The sequence below is a fragment of the Eschrichtius robustus genome, chromosome 11 (genome assembly GCF_028021215.1).
Source record: "Eschrichtius robustus isolate mEscRob2 chromosome 11, mEscRob2.pri, whole genome shotgun sequence".
Taxonomy (NCBI): Eukaryota; Metazoa; Chordata; class Mammalia; order Artiodactyla; family Eschrichtiidae; genus Eschrichtius; species Eschrichtius robustus.
In genome coordinates, this window is record NC_090834.1 from 68409698 (window position 1) to 68435457 (window position 25760).

The 25760-nt window shown below is 47.0% G+C and overlaps 1 protein-coding gene across 4 annotated transcripts in view; it reads right to left on the minus strand.

The window, feature by feature from the left end:
- IRAG1 (inositol 1,4,5-triphosphate receptor associated 1) overlaps positions 1-25760 on the minus strand; it is a 120621-nt gene that overhangs the window by 76233 nt on the left and 18628 nt on the right. For all 4 annotated transcript variants that reach the window (XM_068555470.1, XM_068555468.1, XM_068555467.1 and 1 more), the window contains exon 2: positions 1932-2089. In XM_068555470.1, the coding sequence (XP_068411571.1) occupies positions 1932-2089 (158 nt within the window). The remainder of the gene's footprint in view (positions 1-1931; positions 2090-25760) is intronic.

Genomic DNA, 25760 nt, shown 5'->3' on the forward strand with positions numbered 1-25760 from the left:
TTGGCAGGCAGACTCTCAACCACTGCGCCACCAGGGAAGCCCTTGAAGTATCTTTTAATTAGAGAGGTTTGGAACCAAGAGGAACTGAACTCATTGTGAAAGGATCTCTTCACTGAGGGTGGAGTTGCATCTTTGCCCATCTTTCATTTATTTATTTTTTAGGAACACTTATATTCTTGGGGAGCAGGGCATGGCAGCTGTTTGGGGGAGTTGCCCAGGATTCGGGAGCTAGATCTTGCATCAGAGTCCGGCTTAAGGGCACTATCCTTGTGAGTAAGGTGGAAGGGGCCAGGGATGACCACAGCAAGAAGTGGTCCCGGGCTGGGAGGTGGGGATGCTAAGGGGACAGAACCTGGGAAAGTTGTGACCTGAGGATAGGGAGCCGTGACATTTGAATCCAGATGTATTTTACTCTGTGCTGTCCTTCCCTTCTTTAAACTCCAAGCTTTCAGTAGACTAGGACATCTTTTGTTGGTTAAACCTTACGGTCCACTATTAGCAACTCTTTGGGGGAATTGTCCACACGTGGTAAGCAGCAGCAGCAGGAAGGGGGCAATAGCAGAGCACACAGTTTGGGGAAGACTAGATGTCACCCGTGGAGGAGCAGAGGAACAGCTCAGAGCCACTGAAAGCAACTGGCGAGCAGCACCTACCGCAGCCCAGGACATTTCTGGGAGCCGGGGCTCAATAAAGACCTGAGCTGCTGCCTGCAGCCAAAGGCACGGGGGCTTGGCTCACTGTCGTTTAGAAATTCAAGGGCTCTCCAAGGCTGCCAAGTTCTGCAACATCTCAATCCCATGAGCTTGGGATGTGGGGATACAAGAGGCCATTCTTTTCTAAGTGTTTATTATCTTAGTTCCCACAGTTATGATGTGTAAGGAAAACAAATGTCATCATAACATGAAACTATTCACTAAGAATCTGCCCACTTGTCAAATTAATGCTCACTCATACAATCTTCCCTCACTTAACAAGTGTCTATCCCTCTAGCTCAGGGCAGTTTGGAGAAGTGTCAGATATAACAGGATGATATAAGTTCAGTGCAAACCAACTGCAAAGTTCACGAAGTTCACAAAACCATGTCTGAGAACTTCACGTACAAGGTCTTAGACCAATGAGAAGCAGATGGAGTTGGACCAGTTAACAAATGAAGTCAAAATTATGAGGATGATGGCAAGATAGGTTCTTCATGAGAGAACGATTTGAATATTGAGGGATTGAAAGAGGTCCTTAGGAAAATGAATGAACCCCTTAAATATTAAACAAACAGAATCTCTTAATGAAGGTGCTATAAAGTAAAATGTGAAGGTTGTGATAACACATGAAAAGCTCATTTTGTTGGCATAAAAAATATACCAATACCAAAGTCAACGCACTTGATTAAAATTCTTTGTTCATTCTAAAAATTAGCGTGCAAGCTATGTTTTGTAATATGTACGGCTAAAAATAACTTGTCTTCACCATTTCATTTGTACAATATAACCTCAATGAGCCCCTTTAATTGACTTTCATCATTTCCTTTTTTATAATAAAACCTCACTGAAACCCTTTTTCACTATTTACTGAGCAATTTTGACCTTCATTTCAAGTGGATTCACTTTAAGTGACCTTGTGCTTGTGCCCACGACCCTGATATACGAGGCCTTCCGTGCTGACGGTCCTCCTCCGAGTCTCTCTCCATCCTAGGAGGGTGGTGTGACTTCCCAGGGGGCCTCAGTCAGACACAGCCTAGAAGGTACCACTCTCAGGATGTGTGGGGACCTTGGTCAATTCAAACGACCTTTGGGTATTTATTCCTCGGCGTGGAAGCCTCACACCTTCCCCAGGTCCACTGCAGCCTGCACAGGCTGTCAGCAAACCATGTGGCCTCAGCCCAGGGCGCTTGGCGTGGCCCGGGCCGGGAGGGCTGCAGGCAGGGGGGAGGCACTTACTTGGCCGGCCGGGCTCTGGGCTGCCTGCGGCTCTCCGGGGGGCTCCTCGTCCTCGGGAATGTGGGGCATGGCAGCCTCCTGGTGGGAGTGGCTGCGCGTGCCCGGAACCTCCGCTGCGTCAGCCCCAAAGATGCTCCAGGAGGCCTGGGCTCCACAGGCTGAGGAGACGCCAAAAGGACAAGTCAAATCCACTCCCATCCCTGACCCGTGCTGGGTCCCGTTTCCAGGTGCCACAAGCCGCGGAGAGAGCCTGCTTGAGTTTGCATCAACAAGGCCTAAAATAGGCGAGCAGAGGGCATTCGGAATTGCATTTCCTCCTGTTCTCTGGCTCTGTTTACAAAGTCAGAGGTGACCCAGAGATTTTGCATCTAATTTGGGCCATAGAGTAAACACAGCCATCTCAGAGGGGAGAAGAGTGCTTCGAGCTCCTCAAAGCCATAGCCGATGGAGGACACTCCATTGGGAGCCAGACCTGTATTTGTCAAAGATGTGTTGAGCAGCTACTGGGTGCCAGGCACTATCCTAGGAGCATTGCCAACATCACCTAAATTAATCCTCACGATGACCTTTGATGCAGGCATTACTATTCACATTTTATAGATGAGAGAACTGCTTCAGAGAGTAGAAGTCACTTGCCCAAATCACACAAAGAACGAAGCATTTGAATCCGGATCTTCCTGATTTGGAGGCCACTATACCACACAGCCTTGCTTGGCCAGGTGGGGGAAGAGGAAAGGATGGTGTCTCCCAACTTCCTGCCCCATGGCTCACCTCATGCCCTTCAGCAGCTCTTCTAACCCTCAGTACGGGGCTCTCTCACTTGAGGACAGCTCTCATTGGACCTGTCAGGCCTGCTAAATTCATGAGTCTAGAGGCTCAGCCAGGGTGGATCTCCTGTGCCTTGTGCAGTGCTCGCCCTCAGCAACCTGGGGTTGCTTCCCCAAAGCTACACTTAACCCTCCCCATGGGGTAAGGCCTGGCTGGGGTTGACTCCAGTCAGCATAATCTCACCCATCTTGCCACAGTGATTGGCTCAGGGATAGACAATGGATCCAGCCTAAGCCAATGAACATGTGGCAATGCTCTGGGACCCAGATGCTTTCTCTTGCTCCGGGTGGTGGAGTGTGCAGATGTGAGACCTGGTGCTGCAGGTGCCATTTTGCTTTCATGATGAAGGTCAGACTGAGGAGAAATCTGACACACCCAGAGGAGAGCAGACCCAGGAGACCTGCAGAGAAACGGAGCTGGAGCCCTGATCAAAGCTCACCTGCAGCTGGAACTCTTTCTGAACTAGCCAGTTACAGAAACAATTAAGTCTCTTAGTGTTTAAGTCAGTTTGAACTGGGTTTACTTGTAACTACTAACTTGTAATTATTTGTACTAACTTGTAACTACTAACGACTGTTACTTGTAAGTACTAACTGCGCTTTCACACTTTCATGTTTCTTGCCAGTCAAGAGGTGTAAGACAAAAACCTCTCCAATAAACCTGAGCCAATGGGTCTGGCTCCTCTGCTTCCTCTTAGAAAAGGGGACCAGTCATGCCAGGTCTCCATCTGGAGAGGCAGGAGAGCAGAAATAGTAGATAGAGCACAGGCTTTGGAACCAGATACCTAGATCTGAGTCTTCACTCTGCCACTCACTGGCTGTGTAGCCTTGAACCTTTGCTTCACCTCTGAGCCTTGGTTTCCTCGTCAGGGGAACAGAGATAAGAATGCCTCCCATGTGGGACTGTCCCTAGGACGAAAAGAGACAGAGCACCCAGCATGGAGTAGGTGCTCACAGAGGCTACCTGCGTGCTGTTTGGCAGCCCAGAAGCTTGGCCAGAGTCCAGAGGGCTCTGCCTGGGCTCTTCCCACCCCTAAACTCCTTTAGTTCCCCTGCCCTAGGGGGATGGATGACACCTCCAGGGACCTGAAAAAGCAACAACCGGCCTGGTTCTGCAACTTCAGAGGTTCCTTGGAGGAGCTGCTCTGGGAGACAGCAGATGAAAGGCACCAGAGGCAGATGTCATCCTCAGACCCTGCTCTCAGCTGCAGTCAGGGGGCTGCTGGGACACACACAGGGCAAACGGAGGACATTGCCATTTACTGAGTATCCACTATACCCTGGGTCCTATGCAAGATGCTGTCTGCTGGAGGCTGCAGGAGGAGAAGCCAGGAAGCCCTGCCATCGCCCAGGACACCAGGTAGGTGTTCTTCCTGGACCACAGAAAGGGCTTGCGAAGGCCCTAGAGCCAGAGTGCTGTGGTGCAGCTCAGATGTGGCATCAGTCACAGCTCTGACAGACGCCCCCAGCTAACACACACCTCTTGACTGAGCTCCCTGAGGCAGGCAAGGGGTCTGACTGATCACGGATACCCAGAAGGTTCATCCAGAAATGCTTGTTGACTTGTATTTAAAGAACTGGAGAACTTTAGCCCCGGGGTTTTAGTCATTGTGACCACCATCTTGACTTTTGTCATTCTCTGCGGTGGACAGGGAGCCCTATTCAGCTCTGAAACAGTTGGGGTGACCCCTGCTGGTCGGCTCAAGAAATCTCATCTCAAGAAGATAATCCGTGAGCAGAGTCATTCATTCCTTCACCACCAACACTCACACCTACTCTACCATAAAGATGATGAAAATGTGGTCTTGGCCCTCAAGGAACACGGAGTCCAGTGGTGGGAGGAAGTTGGAAAACAAGATAAGGAGGTAAACACTTTGGAAGTGAGAAGCTGCAGGATCCCAGAAAAAGGTCCCTAACTCCAGAAATTGAGACGAGTGGAATACAGTTTTAGGGAAGAGTCCACGCTAGAATGGTATTTAGACTGAATCATGAACACTGAAATGCTGACTGAATTTCTCTGAACAGCATAGCTGGAGGCCTGGTGGAGGAGGTGAGATAGGAAGGTGGGTCATGGTCAAGAGGACAGATTTAACCTGGCTCTTGGGAATGAGAGCTCTGGGGCCAGGGCATGCTGTGCCTCCCAGCTCAGATTGTTTCTGTATGAGTAAACTCAGCATCAGGTTTGCCCAAAGGTGAGAGCTCTGTAATTGATTACTATCACCTTGACTTGGATTTCAGCAGCAGTGACAACAGTGGTGCTGGGCAAAGTATATGGTAACAGGGTTTGAGGGTAGCAAAAGAATACCCACAAACCCCAATTCTACCAGAAAAGTGCACTACACATCCCAAGAAAACTCTTAAAATGATGTGTAATGTGTGTGCAGGTCTCCAGGCTGTCTTTTTTTTTGAATACTGTTTTATTTTATTTTAATTTATTTATTTTATTTATTTACTTTTGGCTTCATTGGGTTTTCGTTGCTGCACGTGGGCTTTCTCCAGTTGCGGCAAGCGGGGGCTACTCTTCATTGCGGTGTGCGTGCTTCTCATTGCGGTGGCTTCTCCTGTTGCGGAGCACGGGCTTTAGGTGCGCAGGCTTCAGTTGTTGTAGCACGAGGGCTCAGTAGTTGTGGCTTGCGGGCTCTAGAGCGCAGGCTCAGTAGTTGTGGCGCACGGGCTTAGTTGCTCCACGGCATATGGGATCTTCCCGGACCAGGGCTTGAACCCGTGTCCCCTGCATTGGCAGGTGGATTCTTAACCTCCGCACCACCAGGGAAGTCCATCCAGGCTGTCTTAATAGGAGTATGGTTTCCAAAACAGGGAAGCTGACAGTTCTACTTTTCTTTTATATCTTAATCTACATGAAGTGTATTGTGCCCTGCAAGCTAAGAGGGATTCAGACAATCTGGGGCATGTTGAAAAAAGGGGAAGCAGGACAAGAATTTGTGTTTAAAGAACTAAAGACCTTTAGCCTGGAAAAGAGAAGGTACAGGAAGAAATAAAATCTCTTTGCAGATATTTGAAAGCCATTCATGTAATTCTATTGTCCCCAAAGGGTAGATGCATGGCCAATGACGGAAAGGTGAGATCAAGGCAAGGGAAAGCTTTCTAGTGGTTGGAACAGTCGGAAAATGAAATGGGCTGCTCTTTAAGGTAATGAGCTCCCCATTCCTGGGAGAGTTTCATCCAAGGCTGGGGCAAGGGTCATAGGATTCCTAACCCACCTCAGGGGGCTTTTCCAACCCTGGAAGTCCCTGAAATCCTGAACTCCTCCTAATCACAACAAGCCACAGATTTGAGGGCCCCATCCCATAGGATTCTAGGACCACGGAATTCCAAAGTTGCATCAGAAATACCTCCACTTCCTTTCCTTCACCTCCTGCTCCTCAAGAAAGACCTGAAGTCAGTCCCTGGGTCAGAAAGCAAAGTAAAACAGAAACGAATGAAGTCAGACAAGCACTAAGAGGTGTCAGCTGCTGCAGGATAAAGCAGAGTGGAGGCTGGCTGAGGTCCCACCCTTGACAGGATGGAACCCCAAGATCCTCAGTGGGGGTCCCAGCAGCCCCACCCTCCCAGGCCATTCCCACGCTGCTCCTGCCCCGTCGCTTTCTCTCCCATCCATTATTGTAAACTCGTTGCTTAAAATAGCAAGGTAAAAGCAGAGTCCCTCCCCCAGGGTGACACCTGGCTTCCTCTGGAGCTCGTGGGCATGTGGACCTTGCGGGCATGTGGACCTTGCATCCATCACAGCAAAGTTTAGAATATAGTCTCCAGGAAGTGGCGATCTAGAGCAACGACCCAAAAAAGGAGAAAATATTTAGTGATGTTTGGTCTCTGAGCCGCTCCTTCTTTAACCCATTTTCAGGGCCCTTCTTGCTGCCTCTCCAGCTTGGTCAGCAAAGGGTTAGGTGGGTCATTGCCAAGAGCCATCAGCCCTTTGGACTCTACTCTTTCTGTCCCCAGCCAGTGCTTAACGATACAGCTCGGCCTATTTTACAGGAAGGAAAACTGAGGTGCAGAGAAGTGAAGCAACTTGACTGGTCCAGCTACCTTTGTTCCTGGCACAAATTATCTAAGCCTCTGCTGGAATAACTATCCAATGATTTGTGTCACCGAAAAGGCCAAAAGCCTCTAAACCACATTTAAATATTTTTATCTGCCCCTGGCTATTCATTAAAGAAAGTAAACTAATATACTTTTATTCCTTTTTATTCATCAGATATTTCTAGGTCACCTACTGAATATCGGACACTATGCGAGGTGCATTTCAGATGCTATCTTGTTTATTATTTCCATTTTATATATTAAGGAACTAAGGATCAGAGAGCTGCAACAACTTGCTCAAGATCACACAGCTAATAAGTGGCAGGCCAAGGATTATAACCCAGGCTAGTTTGATTCCAAGGCCCCTCATCTTTCCCCTCTTCTACTCCGTCTCCTGCACCAGGAGTTCTGCTAGTGTGTAGCAGCTGAACGCCGCATGGGTTCTCCCTGTCCTGCAGGGGAGAGTTGGAGTGTGCATTCCCAGAGGGGATAAGATAGTGGTGGGACAAGGGAGAGGAAGCAGCAGGTTGTGAGGCTAGGGGTTTTACAGGGACAAAAGAGTGGGCCCACTGTCAGAGGCTGCATGATCCCCACTATGTAGGGTGGCAAGCGCACCCGTTCATCCATCCATCGGTCTGTGGGTCCATGTGTTCAACCACTCAACTTCTTAATCTTCTATTTATACAACTGTCCATTAGTTTGTCCATCCAACCTTTCACCCCAGAAAGGCCCACACTTGTTAGGTGAGTAGCAGAGACTCTGCCCCTGGGAATAGCTGCTGTAGGACCCTGTGGGCCGTGGGGAGAGGGCAGGAGGGGGCTGCTCTGACAGAGCAGCCGTAAAGCACAGGCATGCCCATCCACAACTGGCAGAACACCTCCATCCTGCACATCTCAGTCATGGGATGGGGGTGGCTTCCTGTGGGGCTGCCTATGTGCCAGCAGGCACAGGGGCCAACATTAAGAGTCATGATTTCTCAAGGGCCTTTACATCCCCTTCGGTGCTCTCAGCAACCCTTGAGGTGGATAGTGTAAGTACTATTATTATTAACATTATGATTAGTCTCATTTTACAGATGAGGAAACAGAGGCTCAAAGACTTGCCCTAAGTCGCATCACCCGTGAGTGGCAATGCTGGAAGTCAACCACAGGTCAGTCTGACTCCCCAGCTCCCTGCAGGGCCAAGTCCGCTAGCTCATGGGTGGCATTCTTGGTAAGCAGTGGCCTCTTACAATGGCCCCTGGGATGCCTCTCCCAGAGCCTTGTGACCAGTCCAGAAGAGACCAAACCCCGCTCTGAAACCACAGTGTCCCAGGAGCACAGCCTGCAAACTGAGTGGCTCTCATATTCCCTCTGTTAAGCTTTGGGTGTCGGGAAGAGCCAGAGGCCCTTCTGGGAAATAATGAGTTAACCTAGACTCCACTGACCTTTCTGGAGTGACTCAGAATTCTCAGAAGGGAGTTTTTTTTTTTGTTCTTCCAGCTTTGAATTTTTGCTTTCATTTTAGCAGCACAAAGAATTTGAAAGAGATTAAGTTGCTATTAATACCACTGGTCTATCTCTAGATGAAGAATTCGATGGAGGGAATTGTTTGGGGTGACTGCACACACATCCCTCTCAGTCCCTCTGCAAACTCAGAGGATGACAAGGAGGCCACTGGAGAAGGGCCAGTCCTACCCCTGCTCCCATCCGACAAGCCCAGACAGGGGCAGGGACTTGACCAAAGCCACACCTGTGAGTGAGGAGCAGCCAGAGAAGGTCCCAGAACCCTGCCCCCCAGCCCCACTACACATGTCAGCCTTCTGGCCTCTTATTTTGAAAGGTTTGCTTTTAGTAAATAATAAGCTGATGTGTCCATGCTGTGAAAGCAGGCATCCCTTGGCAGTGCCTCTGATCTTGGGTGAGTGAAGATGTTCCCAACTCCCTGTGTTCGCCCCAGGCAGCACTGGATACACTTGGAAAATCTCCTTGGGCATCAGAGATCAGCTCAAAGTGCTAAGAGGTGCCTCTGTGGGTTCCTAGACCTGGCCACCTGTGGAGCTGAGTCCTGTACCCCACAAGTGAGCCCAAGTTGGGGTCTCCCTCACAATAGCCCTATCTTGCTTCCTAACCTTGAGATGCTGTGAGAGGGCTCTGGACCTTGGCAGACTGAGTTCTAATTCTCCCTCTGCCTCTTTCTTGCTGGATTAGTCTCCTCTTGGCCTCAGTTTCCTCATCTGTAAAATGGAGGCAATAGTACCTACATTTTAAAGTCGTTGTAAGGATTAAATTAGGAAATACACACAGGGTGCCGCACAGACTATACCCTCAATGAGTTCCTTTCCCATTCTCTGAATCGGGCAGCTGAGTTCTCTGAGCCACGGCATCACCAAAGCCCAACCAAGGCCCAGGGAGTTTGGTGTTCATCCTGGGTGGCAGAGTTCTTGGCTTTGTTTCTGGCACGTTAAGGAGACAGATTCCTGGCCTGGCCAGGGCTTCTCCTCTCTACCGACAATCAGATAAAAGACCATCAGACATAATTGGAATTAAACCCGCCAGGGGCCATTCACTCTGCTGTTGGGCAACCAGTGGCTGCAGTGGTGGGTTTACAGAGACAGCATGCAGTACTGTGGTCAGCCCCAGGTCTGCACTGTGGTCATCCAAGCTCTGTGCGGTGGTCAGCCCCGGGTCTACGCTCAGCTCTATGATGCGGCCTGTCCCAGATCTGTGCTGTGGTCCGTCCTGAGTCTATCTGGTTCCAAAGACCCTGACCTTTCTGCCACCCCTGTGCTGACTCCCAAAGCACAGAGGCTGTCATTCTGCAAGGGAGAGATGAAACCTAGCTTGAGACCTGGTGCAAGTGCTCAGGCTGCACAGGATAAATGAGAGAATGGATGACTGAAGGGGGCACAGTCCTCGGCATGTCAGTGGGAGCCCCAAGTTTCCATCCTGAAAGCAGATTTGGGTTGAAAGGAGGAGTGGAGAGCAAGGGTGGGGTGTAGAACGGTAGAAGGAAGAGGCCTCGGGGGCAACAGAGAGGGGAGGATGAGGGACCGGAAGGGACCCCCTCAATGACCTCTCACTGTCACCACAATCCTTCTGGCCCAGCGGCTGGGAGTACAGGGGCTGCGGCCCAGCGGTGCTTCGGCGAGGAGTCCCTGAGCACTCCCGACGCTCCCTGGGGTCTGCACACTCTGGCCGTGCTCTCCAGTCCCAAGGATCTCTCATGGGCTCTTTTGGCTGGGGGTGCCTTTCTCCCCTGATCCAGAACCCATTCGAGCCCTGAGGGTGAGCCAGCATCTGCTGAGACCTGTACCAGGGCCACATCCAAGAGGGGAGGCCGGGTCAGCCCCCAGAGGAAGAGTACAGGAGTGTGCACGACGCTCGGCGGGTGGGGGACGTGCAGGGGCTGCTCAAGATAGGTGGCACGTCTGGAGTCCTAACAGGCTCCTTGCTTCCCCTCGCATCTCCTTTCCCCCATTGCCCTTCCCCTCGGGCAAACAGGGAGGCCATTCTGTGCTCACTTCCCCGGGAGGGGCGCTGGGGGCAGTTGTAGCAGCAGGAGATAGAGGAAAGGGAGTCTATCTCTGCCGTATATGTCACAAAGAGCTAGCCCTTAGGGAAACAGGAAGGGCTCAGGGCACAGCAAAAAGGATTTGGGCAAAAACACCCTAAGTAATGGTAAATCTCCCCCCAACCCAAGACTAGTAAAGATTATGGGACAAAGGAAAGACAGGAAAAGTGGAGTGGAAGCAGTGAGAGGGTAGACTCTGGTGAGTCCCTGAGAACGGGGCCTGTGCCCTGCTTCCCTGGGGAAGTGGGAAAAGATCCCCAAATCTGAGAGCAGACAGGTCTTGGGCCCCATTTCCCAGACAGAACCCAGAGGAGAAGACCCCAGAGAGAGGAAACGGCTATTCGATATGACTTGATAGATGAGGCCTTTAGACATCCTCACAGGGGGTAGGGTGGGGAGCACGGGGCGGAGAACACAATCATTTCTGTGCACCTAGGAGCAGACAGTTGCTAGACCTGAAGGTGCCTTGAAAAGGTAGGTTCAGAAGTTATCTACTAAGCAAGGACTGACAGAAACAGGAGAATCACCTTGTCAAATGATGGGCGCCCTCCTCACCCCGACTCTCTGCACTCAGGAAGCCCCTTGGTCCTTAGATGCCACTCTGGAAGAAGGGGAGGGTTGGAGAAACCCTGAAATGCCTGGGATCCATGTTCTACACCCCCTGAAAAGTGGTCACGTCACAGCGAGACCTCTATCCACCCCCAGCCCCGGCCTCGGCCAGGACAGGAGGTAAGCCAGAACATCTCCCCAGCTTTCCTCTCCAGCTTGTTCACTTTAGCAATTCTTTTTTTAAAAACTAGGTCCACTTGAAAAAATTTTTCTTTCTTCTTGGAAATATGTGCAATTGCTTAATCGGAGGCAGTTCAAAGGCACAGGGAACAGCAGAAAAGTATCTAAGTCCCCCTTTGAGCTCCCAGGAGAAATAAACCTCTCCCAGTTCTCTTTGTTCCAGGTCGCCCAGCAGCCTCTTCCCTGAGTCACTCACTCCAGAGTGACATGAGTCATTGTCCTGGGGTCAAGGACCACACAGTATTCCCGGGTCTGCAAAACTGACCAGGGCACCAAGGGGCCATCAGCAGGGCTTGATGCTGCCTCTAATCAATGGAGGACCAGAAGCTGCCTCCTAGATCCTGGGCCTGGTTCTACCTTCCCCAGGTGTGTGGCCTCAGTGAGTCACTGAGCCTGTCTTGGGAAGGAGGTGGATTTTTAGGCCCTTCCTTCTTGTACTTTGTGGGAACTTCTCCAGTGGTATGCTGGTGCCTGACTGTGTACTTCTTCCTAACTCCACATTTAGTGATGTTGAGTTAGTAACTTAAAATTGGTCATGATGGAAGTATTTATACCGCAGGAGTCAGCAAATGCTATATATCAAAGTCTTTTTCTTCCCAGAGAGCCGGCTGTTGAACATTTACCAGCACACTACTGAGCCCCTCAGTCGCAGGTCCCCTGCTCCTCACCTCTGCCAGGGAAGAGAAGGAATGCAGATGACTTGAACATCACCCCAGAGAGCAGGGTTATGGAGATGTGATTACCAACTGCCTTTGGGCAACTCTTCCCGTGTGCACTATGGTCCCCTCACACTCACCATGTCCCAAACAGAACCCATCATTTCTCCCTGCCCCCAGCCCTGCTCTCCCACAAGCCCACTCCTGTGTGCTAGTGAACGCACTCAAGCTAAAAACCCAGCAGTCATCACTCCTCCCTCTCCATCACTCCCCACATTCAGTTAGATTCCGAATCTTGTCAATCCTAGTTCAGGTGTCTTTGATCACTTCCCTTTTTCTCGTAGCCACCATCCCAGCCATGGCTCTGTGTGACCTGGGTCACTGCAACAGTCTCATTGGTCTCCTTACCTCTGGTCTGGTCTCTTCCAACCACCATCCACAAGATGCCAGGGCAGTCTCTCTAAAACATAAATTGGATCACCCTTCCCTTTTTTATAATCTTTGAGATTATAAGAAATTCTGACTTAGAACTGGTCCCTTTTCCCATGCAACCAGTTCTAAGTCAAGATTCCAGCCCCTCTCCCTGGCCTCATCTCTTATCTCAGCCATGGTACACCTTATGGTCCAGCCACAATGAACCAATAGCCAACCTTCAAACATGCCCTGCTTTTTTATACCTTTTGCATAATCCTCTTCCTTATGCCTGGGATGCCTTCCATCCCCTTTCTATACCTGATGAACTCCTATTCATCCAACTCAAATATTCTTTCCTTCATTCACCCCAGAAAAAATTTCTCCCTTCCTGTTTTAGTTTCCTATGGCTGCTGTGACAAATTACCACAAACTTGGTCTCTGAAAACGACACAGATTTATTATCTTACTGTTCTGGGGGTCAGAAGTCCAAAATCAGTGTCAGTGAGCTAAAATCAGTATCAGCAGGCTGTGTTCCTTCTGCAGGGTCTAGGGGAGAATCCATCTCCTTGCTTTTCCAGTTTCTAGAGGCTGCCTACACTCCTTGGCTGGTGGCCCTTTCTCCATCTTCAAAGCCAGCAGTGTAGCATCTTTTCTCTTCTCTGACCTCTGCTTCCATCCTCACATTTCCTTTTTGTCTGACTTTGTTGTGCCTCCTTCTTATAAGGACCCTTGGAGTTACACTGGGCCCACACAGCTAATGCAGGATGATCTCCAAATCTAAGGAACCTTAATCTAATCATATCTGCAAAGGTCCTTTTTCCATTTAAGGTAACATATTCACAGGTTCCAGGGATTAGGACACAGACATCTTGGCGGGGAGCAGGGGAGGATTATTCGGTTTACCACACTTCTCTGTTCTCCCAGAGCAATTTGCACAGATCTCATCTCAGCTAGAATTTGAGCACCTCAACAGCGGGGACTATACCTTATTCACATTTTTATGACTGTTTTAATAAATATTCATATTTTTATGACCCACATCCAGTACAGGGTGAAACACATAATGGCCACTCACTAGATGTTGGTTGAATTAATGAATGAATGAAACCATATCACTAATAAACAGATTAAGAAGGCTTTGCTTTAATTGGCAACTAGCTTCTGTAAAAATAGGATTCGTGTAAAGGCGACAAATTCAGATCCTTCATGGGCCAGGCAGGTGAGACGAATGACAGCCATTATGGGGTGCGGCTGACCACAGAGCAAAGGTGCCATCTAACTGGGGCAGTTACTGTTCAACTGGGAGGGGGTGGTGGGGGGCGGGTCATGAAAAATATACCCATCTTTGTTGGCTAGATCTCCCAATTTTTCAAGAAAAGCCCAAATCCCAGATGTTTAAATATGAAATCTCCCAATTTATAAATGCTAAATGTAATTCAAAAAGTCAGAGAAATACCATGCGGGCCAGACAAACACATCCCTGGTCAAGATTCGGTCTGCAGCCACCAATTGCCACCCCTGATTTATACCGTGAGAAAAATGTTCCTCTGGGCTTTTCCTGCTAATTAATCTAATTCAAATCAAGTCCAATAAGCAGTGCCAACTATGAGCACTAGCTGAGAAGGCCAGTCAGCTAAGCAGAGACTGGCCCTCTCTACAGACTGATGAGGCCCCCTCCCATGGGTTCTCTGGGTGATGTGTGATTCTACAGGCCTCTCCTTGCTGTCCAGGCCCCGGAGCTGCTGCCTGAGGAGACGGATCTTTGCCTGGCCTCAGACCTTCGTGGGAGCCAAGCCCTGCTCCATGCAGAAGCGTCTCCCCAGTCCAGTGGCCCTGCCCCTGGCAATGATATCAAACCAAACCCAGCCCAGAATTGGCGGCAAGCATGAGTCGTGGTGCAAGGAGGAAAGCAGGGATTTGGGAGTGAAACGGACCAGGTCCCATCACAGCTCCGGCACTTACAGCTCAGTGGCCCTTGACAAAGCAATGAACTTCTATGGGACCAGTCTGCTGTTTGTAAGACGGGGTTAAGCTACTTCTCTCAAAGTGTTGTTACGAGATTTAAATAAAATAGGCATGGAAAGTATCCAGAACATAGTACATACTTAAGAAGTGTTCCTTTACTCACATCTGAGAAAGAAAATACTGATAACACAAATCACCTGTGCCTCATGCAACAGAGGACTTGACTTAAAACCTAGATATGCTCCTCTCTGGGCTTGGTTTTCTGGTTTTCCAGCCCACAGCAGATTAAAAACAGTGAGAAGACACAACTGACCACAAGGAAGGAAGCAGCCACACTCCGAAGAGCAGACACAAGCACTCTGTGTGGCCCAGACCCTGGGGCCATTGGGTCCGGGCCATTCTTAGACAGGCTCCCAGGCCCTGCATTCATCCCTGCTATACAGCCAGCATGTCCACGGTGAGCATGGATGAAGCAGAGTTCCCATGCTGGCTCCTTGGGAAAGACTGGAGAGCGAGTTCCATTTTAGAACATTTCCATCCAAAATGCTTCAAAGGCGTAAAGGTTTGATGCTTTAGACATAGTCATTTTTGTTTGCAATATATTGGTTGAGGGGGAAGAAAAACAGCTGGCATGATTCTACTTTCATTTAAAAATCATCTATATTTATATATATATATATATATATATATACACCTCATGTGAAATATATGTAGATTGATATATGGCTCTATCTATTCATGAGGGTGGGGGACAGAAGTCAAGATGGTTAAAACCCAAATGTTAAAAATGGTTATCTTCAAATGGAATTATGAATAAATTCAGTCTAATATCTTTTGAATATTTATGTCTAGATTTTCCCATTTTTTTCTACAATGAGCCTGACTTACTTGCATAATAAATAATGGAATTGTTAAAAGAAAAAAAAAAAAAGATAGTCTCTTTGGTGTCCTGAGAAATTAAAGGGAACGACCAGAAGCAGCCAATCTGAAAAGCCAGGAACAGCGCGCTACCACCTTGGGAAATTTGTTCCAAGCAAAAAGAAAATTTCTTGGGAATTCCCTGGCGGTCCAGTGGTTAGGACTCTGCGCTTTCACTACCGAGGGCCCAGGTTCGATCCCTGGTGGGGGAACTAAGATCCCACAAGTCACGTAGCACAGCCAAAAAAATGGTAATAATAAAGTAAAATAAAATAAAATTTCTTCCTTGATTCGGTAACACCCCATCCCCAAACAAACAAACAAACAAAAATAACAAATGAATGTCCAATTCCCAGCGTGCCTTTCTTTGCCATTCTTCCCTCCATGACCCCTCCTTCTCCCTCTCCCTTCCCAGCTTTGTTCTGGGGAGTAATCATCAGGGTCTACATGCAGGAACTGGTTTGGGAAAGTCAGAAGGAAAAGATGGTCTGCACAGTGCCTGCCTAAATCATTCATTCAAGAAACACATGTGAGTGGCTGCTCAGTGTCAGTGTCGTGCTGGGCACTGGGGCTCCAAGTGTGTCCTTTAAGGCTGCCTCCCCAGGAAGCCTTCCCTGACCTCTCCGGGATGCTGTGTGCTCTCTGGTCCATGATAGCACCTTGCAGCTGGCCCCATCTGCCACGCAGTGGTTTCCTGTACAAAATCACATCTGCCAAGCCTGAAGGCGGAGAGCTTTCATCTGTGCCCCGGCTGTGGAAACGTAGCGCGGGTCCAGGGCTCAATCCCTGGTGGATCCTCCTTTTGAAGGAAAGGACTCTAGGAATCAAACCACACCTTTCATCTGGCCTACTCCACACACAGCACAGTATGCATGATACTATTTATTAGCTTTTGAACCCTCTCAGCTCTGTGAGGGAGGTATTATACTTCCATTCCACGGATGAGGAAATTGAGTCTCAGAGGGGTAAAGTGACTTGTGCCGGGTCACACAGTCAGCTAACAGAGTCAGGACTAAGATCTGGGTCTTCTGTGCCTAAAATGGGATCTTTGTTCTTTCTCAAGAGCAGAGTCACTCCTGTTCCTATCTAACCTCCGCAGAGACAGAACAAGAGTCATCGGCAGAGGTTTCCGGACAGGGGTTCTGGATTGTTCCACAACACAGTCCTACCTCAGGGCCAGCAAGGGCAACCCTAGCTGAGGTACAGACCTGCAAGTCCTTCTCACAGCATCCCCCGGGGGCAGATAGGAAGCAGCTGCTCTATCTAAGGCAAACAGAGTAGATGGCTCTTCCCTGCTGGGACGGAGCACCCAGCTCAAGTCTCACCCCCTACTTATCTCCACGCTGGGAATCCTAGTTCTCAGAAGCTGTGGAAATAGGCCCGATAACCTGGGCGGGGCTGCAGGGCAGAGTCAGGCCCAATATGTGCTTCAGGAGGCCAAAGGATGGATTATAACGGGTTGGTGACAGGAGCCTTCTGGGGGAGTGAAGAGCAGACCGTGACATCAGCGGCCTGTGTGGGGATGGGTTCCTTCACCACTCTGCCCCCAGTCTCCCCATCTCAGTACCGGGTTGGCTAAGTTGCCAGACTGTGCCCCACTTCCTGCCCCATGAGTTTGAGGTCCATGGAGCCTATTGAGAGCAGTCATATAATCAGTGGCGAGGGGTCTAACTGGCAACCCCAGGGCTGGAGGCAGTCTGAGGCCATCTTTGTATCACTTTCCCCACTACAGTGATTGGTTCAAGGGTGAGCATGTGACCAGCCAGAGCCAATGAGATACAGTAAGACTTTGCTGGGCATCCTGGGAATGAGATTCTTCTTCTTCTTCTTCTTCTTTCTTTATATATTTATTTATTTATTTGGTTGCACCGGGTCTTTAGTTGTGGCATGCGGGATCTAGTTTCCTGACCAGAGATCAAACCCAGGCCCCCTGCAGTGGGACCACCAGGGAAGTCCCTGGGAATGAGATTCTTACTCTTAACTGCAGACCTTGAATCTAAGAAGGTGAAAACAGAATCCTTGTTGTGATGATAAAGAATTTGTCTAAGAATGGAATCAATGTGAAAGAGAATACAGCAAAGAGCCAAAAGAAACTAGGTTCTGAGGCTATCATCTAAGGCCCTGATCAAGCCGTGCCTGATATCCCTGGCCTTTTATGTTTCAAGAACCAATGAATACCCCTTTCTGCTTAACCTGGCTTATGTTGGCTTTTTTGGCTCTTGCAATAAAGATTTCCAGCTGGGACAAACAGCTTATCCTTTGTAAAACTGGCTTTACAGGGTCTTTCTCAACACCAAAGGCTTCGCTTCCCTCATCGCTCTGCTGCCTACATGAGAGTTTGATCTGAAAAACTCAGATCTGGAGCAAATGCTCTTGCCCTAAGTTATTCCCTGACTAAACTTATCACCACGCCCCTGTCCTCAGAACCTTCTCCTCATTCTGCATTCCCTGCCCCTGTTGATGGGCTCAGCATCCTCCCAGAAGCCCCGCCCAAACCCACCCCCCACAACGATGCCTGTCTCTCACCCCTCCCCCTACTACACACACACTCTTTTAAACTCAGTCTCCAGAGGCGGAACTAGGTTTGAGCAGCCTGCATGTTCCTGCCTAAAAGATAGCACGGTGAACACAAAGACGTGTTTGTTGAGTCAAATTTCAACCTTTAAATGATTTTCAAATGTCGTTGCCTCCTGAAGATGACCACCAGGAACTCATGCCATCTACTGCTCAGCTCAGAGTCAGATGGCGTCTGTTAACCCTCCCCAGGAGAGCAGACCCTGAGACCCCGGCAACGGGAGGCTGTGTGAACATGACCGCCGCCCTCTGCCCTGGACCCCAGCCCCACAGTTTGGGGTGAGGACCTCAGTTTGCAGGACAAGGAGGAAGCTCACACCTCACCCACCGAGGCCTGTGGAGGGGACAGGAGCAGTTGTGGATCTCGGTCGGGGTCTTTTCTTCACCAGGAGAATCTGAATTGAACTGCATTTGCAGTTTGGTCAACTCAAAAGATGCTCCTTGGACGGAGGCTGTGGCCACAAGAAACCATGTGCTTAAGTAACACGGAGCAATTCCCTTGGTGTCCAGATTCATGCAAATAGCTGCAGGATTTGAGTCTTCAAGCACAGCTTGAGAGCAGGCTATGGTAAACAGTGATGTGCAGTGGCCTGGGAGGCTGGGGGCAGGGAGGGCAAAGGCAGGAGCCTGGGAATGACTGTCCCAACAGCAAATTTTGGTGGCCTGAGGCACGTGAATTTCAGTATGCTGCTACTTGAACAGGCATGAGCAATTTCGGCTGCTTAATGATCTGAGACAGGAAGGAACCACAGAGGATTTCTCTCCGGGGGAGCTGTCATCTTCCCACAATGAAAGATGGTGAGTGCATGGAAACAATTCCGAGGCATCAGCAGAAGAAAACCCATATTTATTGCACTAGGTGCTCTACCTGGCTCTTTACATCCTTTTTATCATATTCAGTCCTTACAACAGCCCTGCATGATATTATTATTCCCATTTTACAGATGAGACGCTCAGAAAGGCTAAGTAATTTGCTCCAGGCGTTACAGTTACCAAGCACTGTAAACAGGGTTTGAGCTCAGGGTATAGTCTGTCTCCAAGCCCAGGGTTCGGTCCAGCACACCACGATGAGGGCAATACAGAACCCGGCAGCAGAGGTGGTACAACAGAAACACCAGCACAGGACCAGAAGAGGTTTTTCTGGCTAAGGATTCACCAATTCATCATGGAGAAGTTATTATCCTTAACATCAGATTCCTGTATATTCTGTCTGTTAAATTGCAGTTTGTTATATGTATAATACCTCTCCTTAAGTTAACTGTTTGGTAAACAGCAGAGTTCAATCCAGGGTTTAAGCTGAGTCATTCTTAAGAAGCTTCTGGAAATGCTGAAGCTTCTGGAAATTTCTCACTTGCACTTCCAGGTGAGAGAGGCTGATAACAAACCAGAAAATGGACCCTCGGAAGGGTTGGTTCCCATATTATGATGACATTCCTCAGACAAAGGGTTCAGCAAATTATTTGGCCTGTGGGCCAAATATGACCCACTGACTCTATTTGTAAATAAAATTTGATTGAAACACAGCCACAACCATTCATGTATGTATTGTTTATGGCTGTTTTTACACTCCGAGGGCAGAGTAGAGTAGGTGAGACATACACTATCTGACTTACGAAGCCTAAAATATTTACTATTTGGCTTTTTACATAAAAAGTTGGCCAAACCTGCTCTAACACAATTCCAATTATTTGTTTTCAGGTTGGTCTCCCCCACTTGGCTGACAGCAACTCAGTGGGCTTCACGGCAGACTCCTATTCATCCTTCAAAACCCAGTCTTTTAATCTTTGTATCCCCAGCACCAGATACATAATTAGGGTTTGGCAAATGTTGAACTGAATCAAATAATTCTTTAACCCAGATTACATGCATACGTCTTCTGAAAACACCTAAGGGGAGAGGGGACAAGACTTCCTGGAGGGTCAGAGATGTTCAACTTGAGGAAACCAGGGCCACCTGGGGAGTAAAATCAGGCATTCTGAGTGTTACCTTGCAGTCCTGCTTGTGAGCCTGATTCTCCCTCCTGGGGCAGGGGAGGCCCTGCTCTCAGGGCACCACAGAGGATCTCACTGACTCCCACCAACTCCAGCACCTTGGGCCTTGCAGTTAGAATATTCTCGTGGGGTGGGATAGGAAGAGTGGGAGGGAGATGCAAGAGGGAGGGGATATGGGGATATATGTATACATATAGCTGATTCACTTTGTTATACAGCAGAAACTAACACAACATTGTAAAGCAATTATACTCCAGTAAAGATGCTTTAAAAAAAAAAAAATAGAATATTCTCCTTGACGGAGAAGAGAGGAAAACCCCCTTCTAGGAAATTCTCTTTTCAAAGATTAGTATGCTCCCCTTACCCAAGAGGGCATAAATGGTTGGTCCAAACTGTTAGGTGCCCCTTACAGTAGGCAATTTGATGTACTCCTCTTTAATAAATGAACTAGCTGATTGATGTTTTTTCTCTGGAGCCTTACTTTTTTTTAGTTCTGACTACCCATGAATTTGCACTTCCTGAGCAAAGTTCCTTTTGGGAAGAAAACTAGGATTTCAAAGCAGTGAGGCCATTTCTTTGTGACCTCATTATGAAACCACTCTGTGACTTTGGGCCAGTCATGCCTTTCTCTGGGCCTAGCTTTCACCTTCTGTACAGTAAAGTTCTGACATTTGACCCCTGGAGGGGACAGAAAGCAGTGGCCTGACAACAGACAGCTTGACAGAGCTTCTCTCCTCTTCCACGCCTCTGTGCTACAGTAACTTACTCTGCTACCTTCCCCCTCCCCAGCAAATCCAGCAGTTCATTCCTGCTGCCCCGTCTAGAGGCTTAAAGAAGATACTTTAGCTCTGAAGCAGATTCTTGGAAGATAAGAAAATGCCACTGATGTGGTTGGAAAAATCTGAGCTGGATGAAATGGAAACACAGAGCTTTCCCTAGAGGCCAGATGAGAAAAGCATGGACATAGGCCAAAGTCCACCCCTTCCTTGAGCTTCTGGGAGCTGGCTGCCCACCTCCTGTTTCAGAACACAATGCCCCCCTTACCCTTCACCCTCCTTGCAGATCTCCCCATGGGCATAACTTCTGAGGCTGCAGGATCCTGGTTATCTGGGAGCAAATCAGTATTAACTATGAATTGAACTGGTTTTTATTGATTTCCCTATGGGTGATTTACAACGCCTGCTAAAAGGGTTTGTGGCCAGATGTCAATAAAAACACTCAGAAGGCAAGAGAGTTAAAAACAAAAGACTGAAAAAGGGAGCAGAGACTGTGCAGAGGAAAGAGGGAGATAATTTCACCAGCTGAAGTGAGATGTATCCTCAGCTCAGAATACCTGGAGAGAAAGCTTGATTTTTGGTTTCTATAGACGTAACTAATTTTGCTTTTGGCTATTGTAAGAATTAAAGAGCAAAGAATAGTTAGCATCTTGAACGTCCACAACTGACTCTTTGCTCAAAAAAGAACAAAATTAGAGTGAGCTTTTGCATTTCAGAACTCTAAAGTTCATTTCACGGGAATCTTTCCATTTAGGAACTTCACATTTCACTTCACAGAAGGACTCCTCGTGCAAGTATGTCACCATACTGTTTACCCAGCAGAATCTGGAATTACTTTCTCTCAAGCAGGCAGTATAAATAGAGGTTCTAGGTGTTACATGCATGTCTGAGTCTGATGGCTGGACCCTCTTTGATGTGGCTCTAGGGTAGGTTGACAAAAATGAGCTCAAGGAACATGCAAGACCGCAAGCGAGGATCCTTTAGCTCAGGACTAGAGGCAGTGCCTTTTAATTCTGGCTGCAGGTCACTGTCATTTGGTGGTCTTGTGAATGGGTTATTTAAATAAATTCTGGCTTCACTAGTTGCAACTAACCAGAGACCAGATCTCTCAGAGGAAAACCAATAAGGCTATTGCTATGGGCTGAACTGTGTTCTCCAAGAATTCACATATTGAAGCCCTAGCCCCCAGCACCTCAGAATGTGACTGTATCTGGAGATGGGGTCTTAAAAGAGGTGATTACACTAAAATGAAGCCACTAGGCCTTAATTCAACCTGACACATGTCCTTATAAGAAGAGGAAATTTGGACACACAGAAAGACACCAGGGATGTGTGTGCACAGGGAAAGACCATGTAAGGACACAGCAAGAAAGTGGCCATCTGCAAGCCAAGGAGAGAGACCACAGGAGAAAACAAACTTACTGACACTTTGATCTTGGACTTTCCCAGAAATGTAAGAAAATAAATTTCTCTTATTTAAGCCACCCAGTCTGTGGTAGTTTGTTATGGGAACCCTAGCAAATGAGTACAGCTACTGACAGAATTTCTTAGCCATATCGGGTTTAAATTCAATTCTTTTTCAAACAGCTAATCTTTGGAATTGGGATCAATGAATTTGGGGGAATAACCGCTTTAGTATTTCTCTAGGCCAGCCACAAAGCTCCTTTCAGGACCCTCTAATGAAATAAAAATGCTCTGGAGTAGGCCCCAAGAATTCTGGTTTTGAAGAAGTAAAACTATCACTATTTGCAGATGACATAATCTTATACAGAGAAAATCCTGAGGAATCCACTGAAAATCTATTAGAACTAATACACAAAGTTGTATCTTGCAACCTTGTGTAAGGTTGCAGGATACAAGATTTTGTATACAAGGTTGTATACAAGATACAAGGTTGCAGGATACAAGATTGATATACAAAAATCAACTATATTTCTATACACTATCAGTGAAAAATCCAAAAATGAAATTAAGAAAACAGTTCCAGGGACTTCCCTTGTGGTCCAGTGGGTAAGACTCTGCACTCCCAATGCAGGGGGCCCGGGTTCGATCCCCGGTCGGGGAACTAGACCCCGCATGCATGCTGCAACCAAAAGTTCGCATGCCACAACTAAGAGTCTGCATGCTGCAACTAAGAAGTCTGCATGCTACAACTAAATATCCCGCATGCTGCAACGAAGATCCCGTGTGAAGCAACTAAGGCCTGGCGCAGCCTAAATCAATAAATAAATATTAAAAAAATAAAAGAAAACAGTTCCATTCATAATAGCATCAAAAAGCATAAAATAATTAGGAATACACTTAATAAAAGAAACGAAAAACTTATACTCTCAAAATAACAAAACATTGTTGAAGGAAATTAAAGAAGACCTAAATAGATAGAATGCCATCCCATGTTCATAGATCAGAAGACTTAATATTAAGATGATATATTCCCCAAATTGATCTATATATCCAACACAATCCCTATCAAAATTCTAGTAGCCTTTTTTCAAAAGTTGACAAGCAGATCCTAAATTTTATATGGAAATGCAAGGGACCAAGAATAACCAAAACAAATCTGGAGAAAGAAGGGGAAAAAAGGGTAATTCACAAGTCTCAATTTCAAAACTTAACAGATAAAACTACAGTAAGATAGCATGATACTGGGTAGTATATGAGGATAGACATATAGATCAATGGAACAGAACTGAGAGTCCATAAATAAACCCTTACATTTATAGTCAATTGATTTCAACAAGGGTGCCAAGATAATTCAATGGAGGAAAGAACAGTCTTTTCAACAAATAGTTCTGAAACAACTGGATATCCACATTCAAAAGAATAAAGTAGGACCCCTTCCTTATACCATATACAAAAATTAACTCCAAATAGATCAAATACCTAAATGGAAGAGCTAAAACTATAAAACTCTTAGAGGAAAACACTGGAGTAAACCTTTGTGCCCTTGGGTTAGGCAGCGCCTTCTTAGATACAATACCAAAAGCACAGGCAACAAAAGAAAAAATAAATAAATTGGACAGCATCAAAATTAAAAACTTTTGAACTGCAAATGATACAATTGAGAAAGTGAAAATACAACCAATAGGAGGGGAAAAATATTTGCCAATAATATTTCTAATAAGGCACTTGTATCCAGAATGTATAAAAACTCTAACAAATCAGTAATAAAAAGACAAAAAACAATTTTAAAATGGACAAAAGATTTGAAAAGACCTTTCCCCAAAGAAGATATACAAATGGCCAATAAACATGTGAAAAGATGTTCAACATCATTAGCCATCAGGGAGTACAAATCAAAATGAGATACCACTTCACACCCATTAGGATGGCTAAAAGAAAAACGACAGATAAGAACAAGAATTGGCAAGGATGTGGAGAAATTGGAACCCTTATACATTGCTGGTGGAAATGTAAAATGATACAGCCACTTTGGAAAACACATTAGCAGTTCCTCAGAAGAGTAAACACAGATTTGCCATATGATCTGCCAAGTCCAATCCTAGGTATATACCCAAGAGAAATGAAAACATATGTCCACACAAACACATGTACACAATGTTCATAGCAGCATTATTAATAATAGCCAAAAAGTGGACACAAGTCATATGTCCAACTAATTAATAGATTAATAAAATATGGTATATCCATACAATGGAATATTATTCAGCTATAAAGAGGAATGAAGTGCTGACACATGCTGAAATATGGTTGAACCCTGAAAACTTTATGCTCAGTGAAAGAAGCCAGTCACAAATGACCATGTATTGTATAACTGCACTCATACAAAACGTCAAGAATAGAGAGATCTATAGAGACAGAAAGTAGATTAGTGGTTGCCTAGGGCTAGAGGAATGCGGGGGAATGGGGAGTAACTATTAATAGATACAGGTTTCTTTTTGGGTGATGAAAATGTTCTGGAATTAAATAGTGGTGATGGCTGCACAGTTCTCTGTACTAAAAACCACTGAATTGTATATTTTTAAATTGTATATTTTAATTGGGTGAATTATATGGTATATGAATCATATCTTAATAAAGCTGTTAAAAAATGAAACTTTTGCCCCAAAAAAAGAGAAAAGAAAACCAAGAAAACAACAAGAAATTTAGGGAAACAGGTTGAGGAAAAGAGATGGAGTATATGTGTGTGTATGGGGTTATGAGAGGAGAAATGAAGGAGAAAGAGACAACAAAAAGAAGAAAAGAAATAGGAAGAGATGAAGGGACCAGGGACATGAGCTCAGAGAGACAGACACATAGAGACGTGGAGACAAGACTACGCCCAAAAGAAAGAGAAACTTGCCAAGATGCACGTGCAGATCGCTCGTCTGTTCTTCCATTTAGCAGACATTTACTGGGTATTTTCAAAGCCAAGCTCTGTGTACAGCAGTAAACCAGGTAGAGCGAGCCACTGAGCTCCACAGGAAGAGACAGAGCTCTCATCAGGCACTCAAGGCACGGATGGTGAGAGCTGGGATGCAGTACGCGTGCCCACGTATGCACACCGCACATCCACATCCACACACTCACTCCAGACCACACTCAACACATGCAACATTCCCAAAAGTCAAATCATCTTTGCAGGGTACATCATTTCTCACCTGAGGCATTTAGAATTCTGCTAGCAAAGACCTTCAAATATATATTGTGCTTTTACAGGTATGGGCACAAATGGGAATGACGTCTTTTATTCTCACCCTGAAGTCTCTATGAAACGAGGCTCAAGGACAGGATTCATCGCAGTCTGGAGATCCCCTGTACTCTTCCCCTTCATCAGTAGGGACTAGCTTTGGAAACAGAAAGGAATGTGACCTGTGACAAGCACACCAGCACTGCTCCTCTGGGCTTTCAGCTGGAAAGTTCCCAGAACACATTCTTATATATTCCTTTCGTCCATTCAGAGCTAGCCCAATAAAGGCATCCTGTGTTGCCTGTTCCCCTGTCTTGTGGCCCCTCTACCACTGAAAAGCACGTGAGAGGAAATCTCAGCTCAACAGGAAAAGTGACTCTGTTCCCTGCACAGAATCTGCTCCCTGCCCGATTCAGCCAACTCTGAGAAGGGAAGTTTCTGGATGTCTCTGGCTCTGATCCCTTTTCTCCTAAGTTAGCCAGAGTCCAAGCTGCACAGTATCCCTGACATAGTCTTGAGTCATATCCTAAGATGGTGGTTGATCCCTTTGTATTAGTGTGTGATGAATTCTCTTTGCAGGAGTTAGTATTGGGTGCTGTTTACCAGCATATAACTAGGAAATGCACAAAACCCAGAGCATGGGGGGAGTGGGCACTGGTCTGCAGACTCTGGGCAGGCTGAATCAGAGCTGTGCTG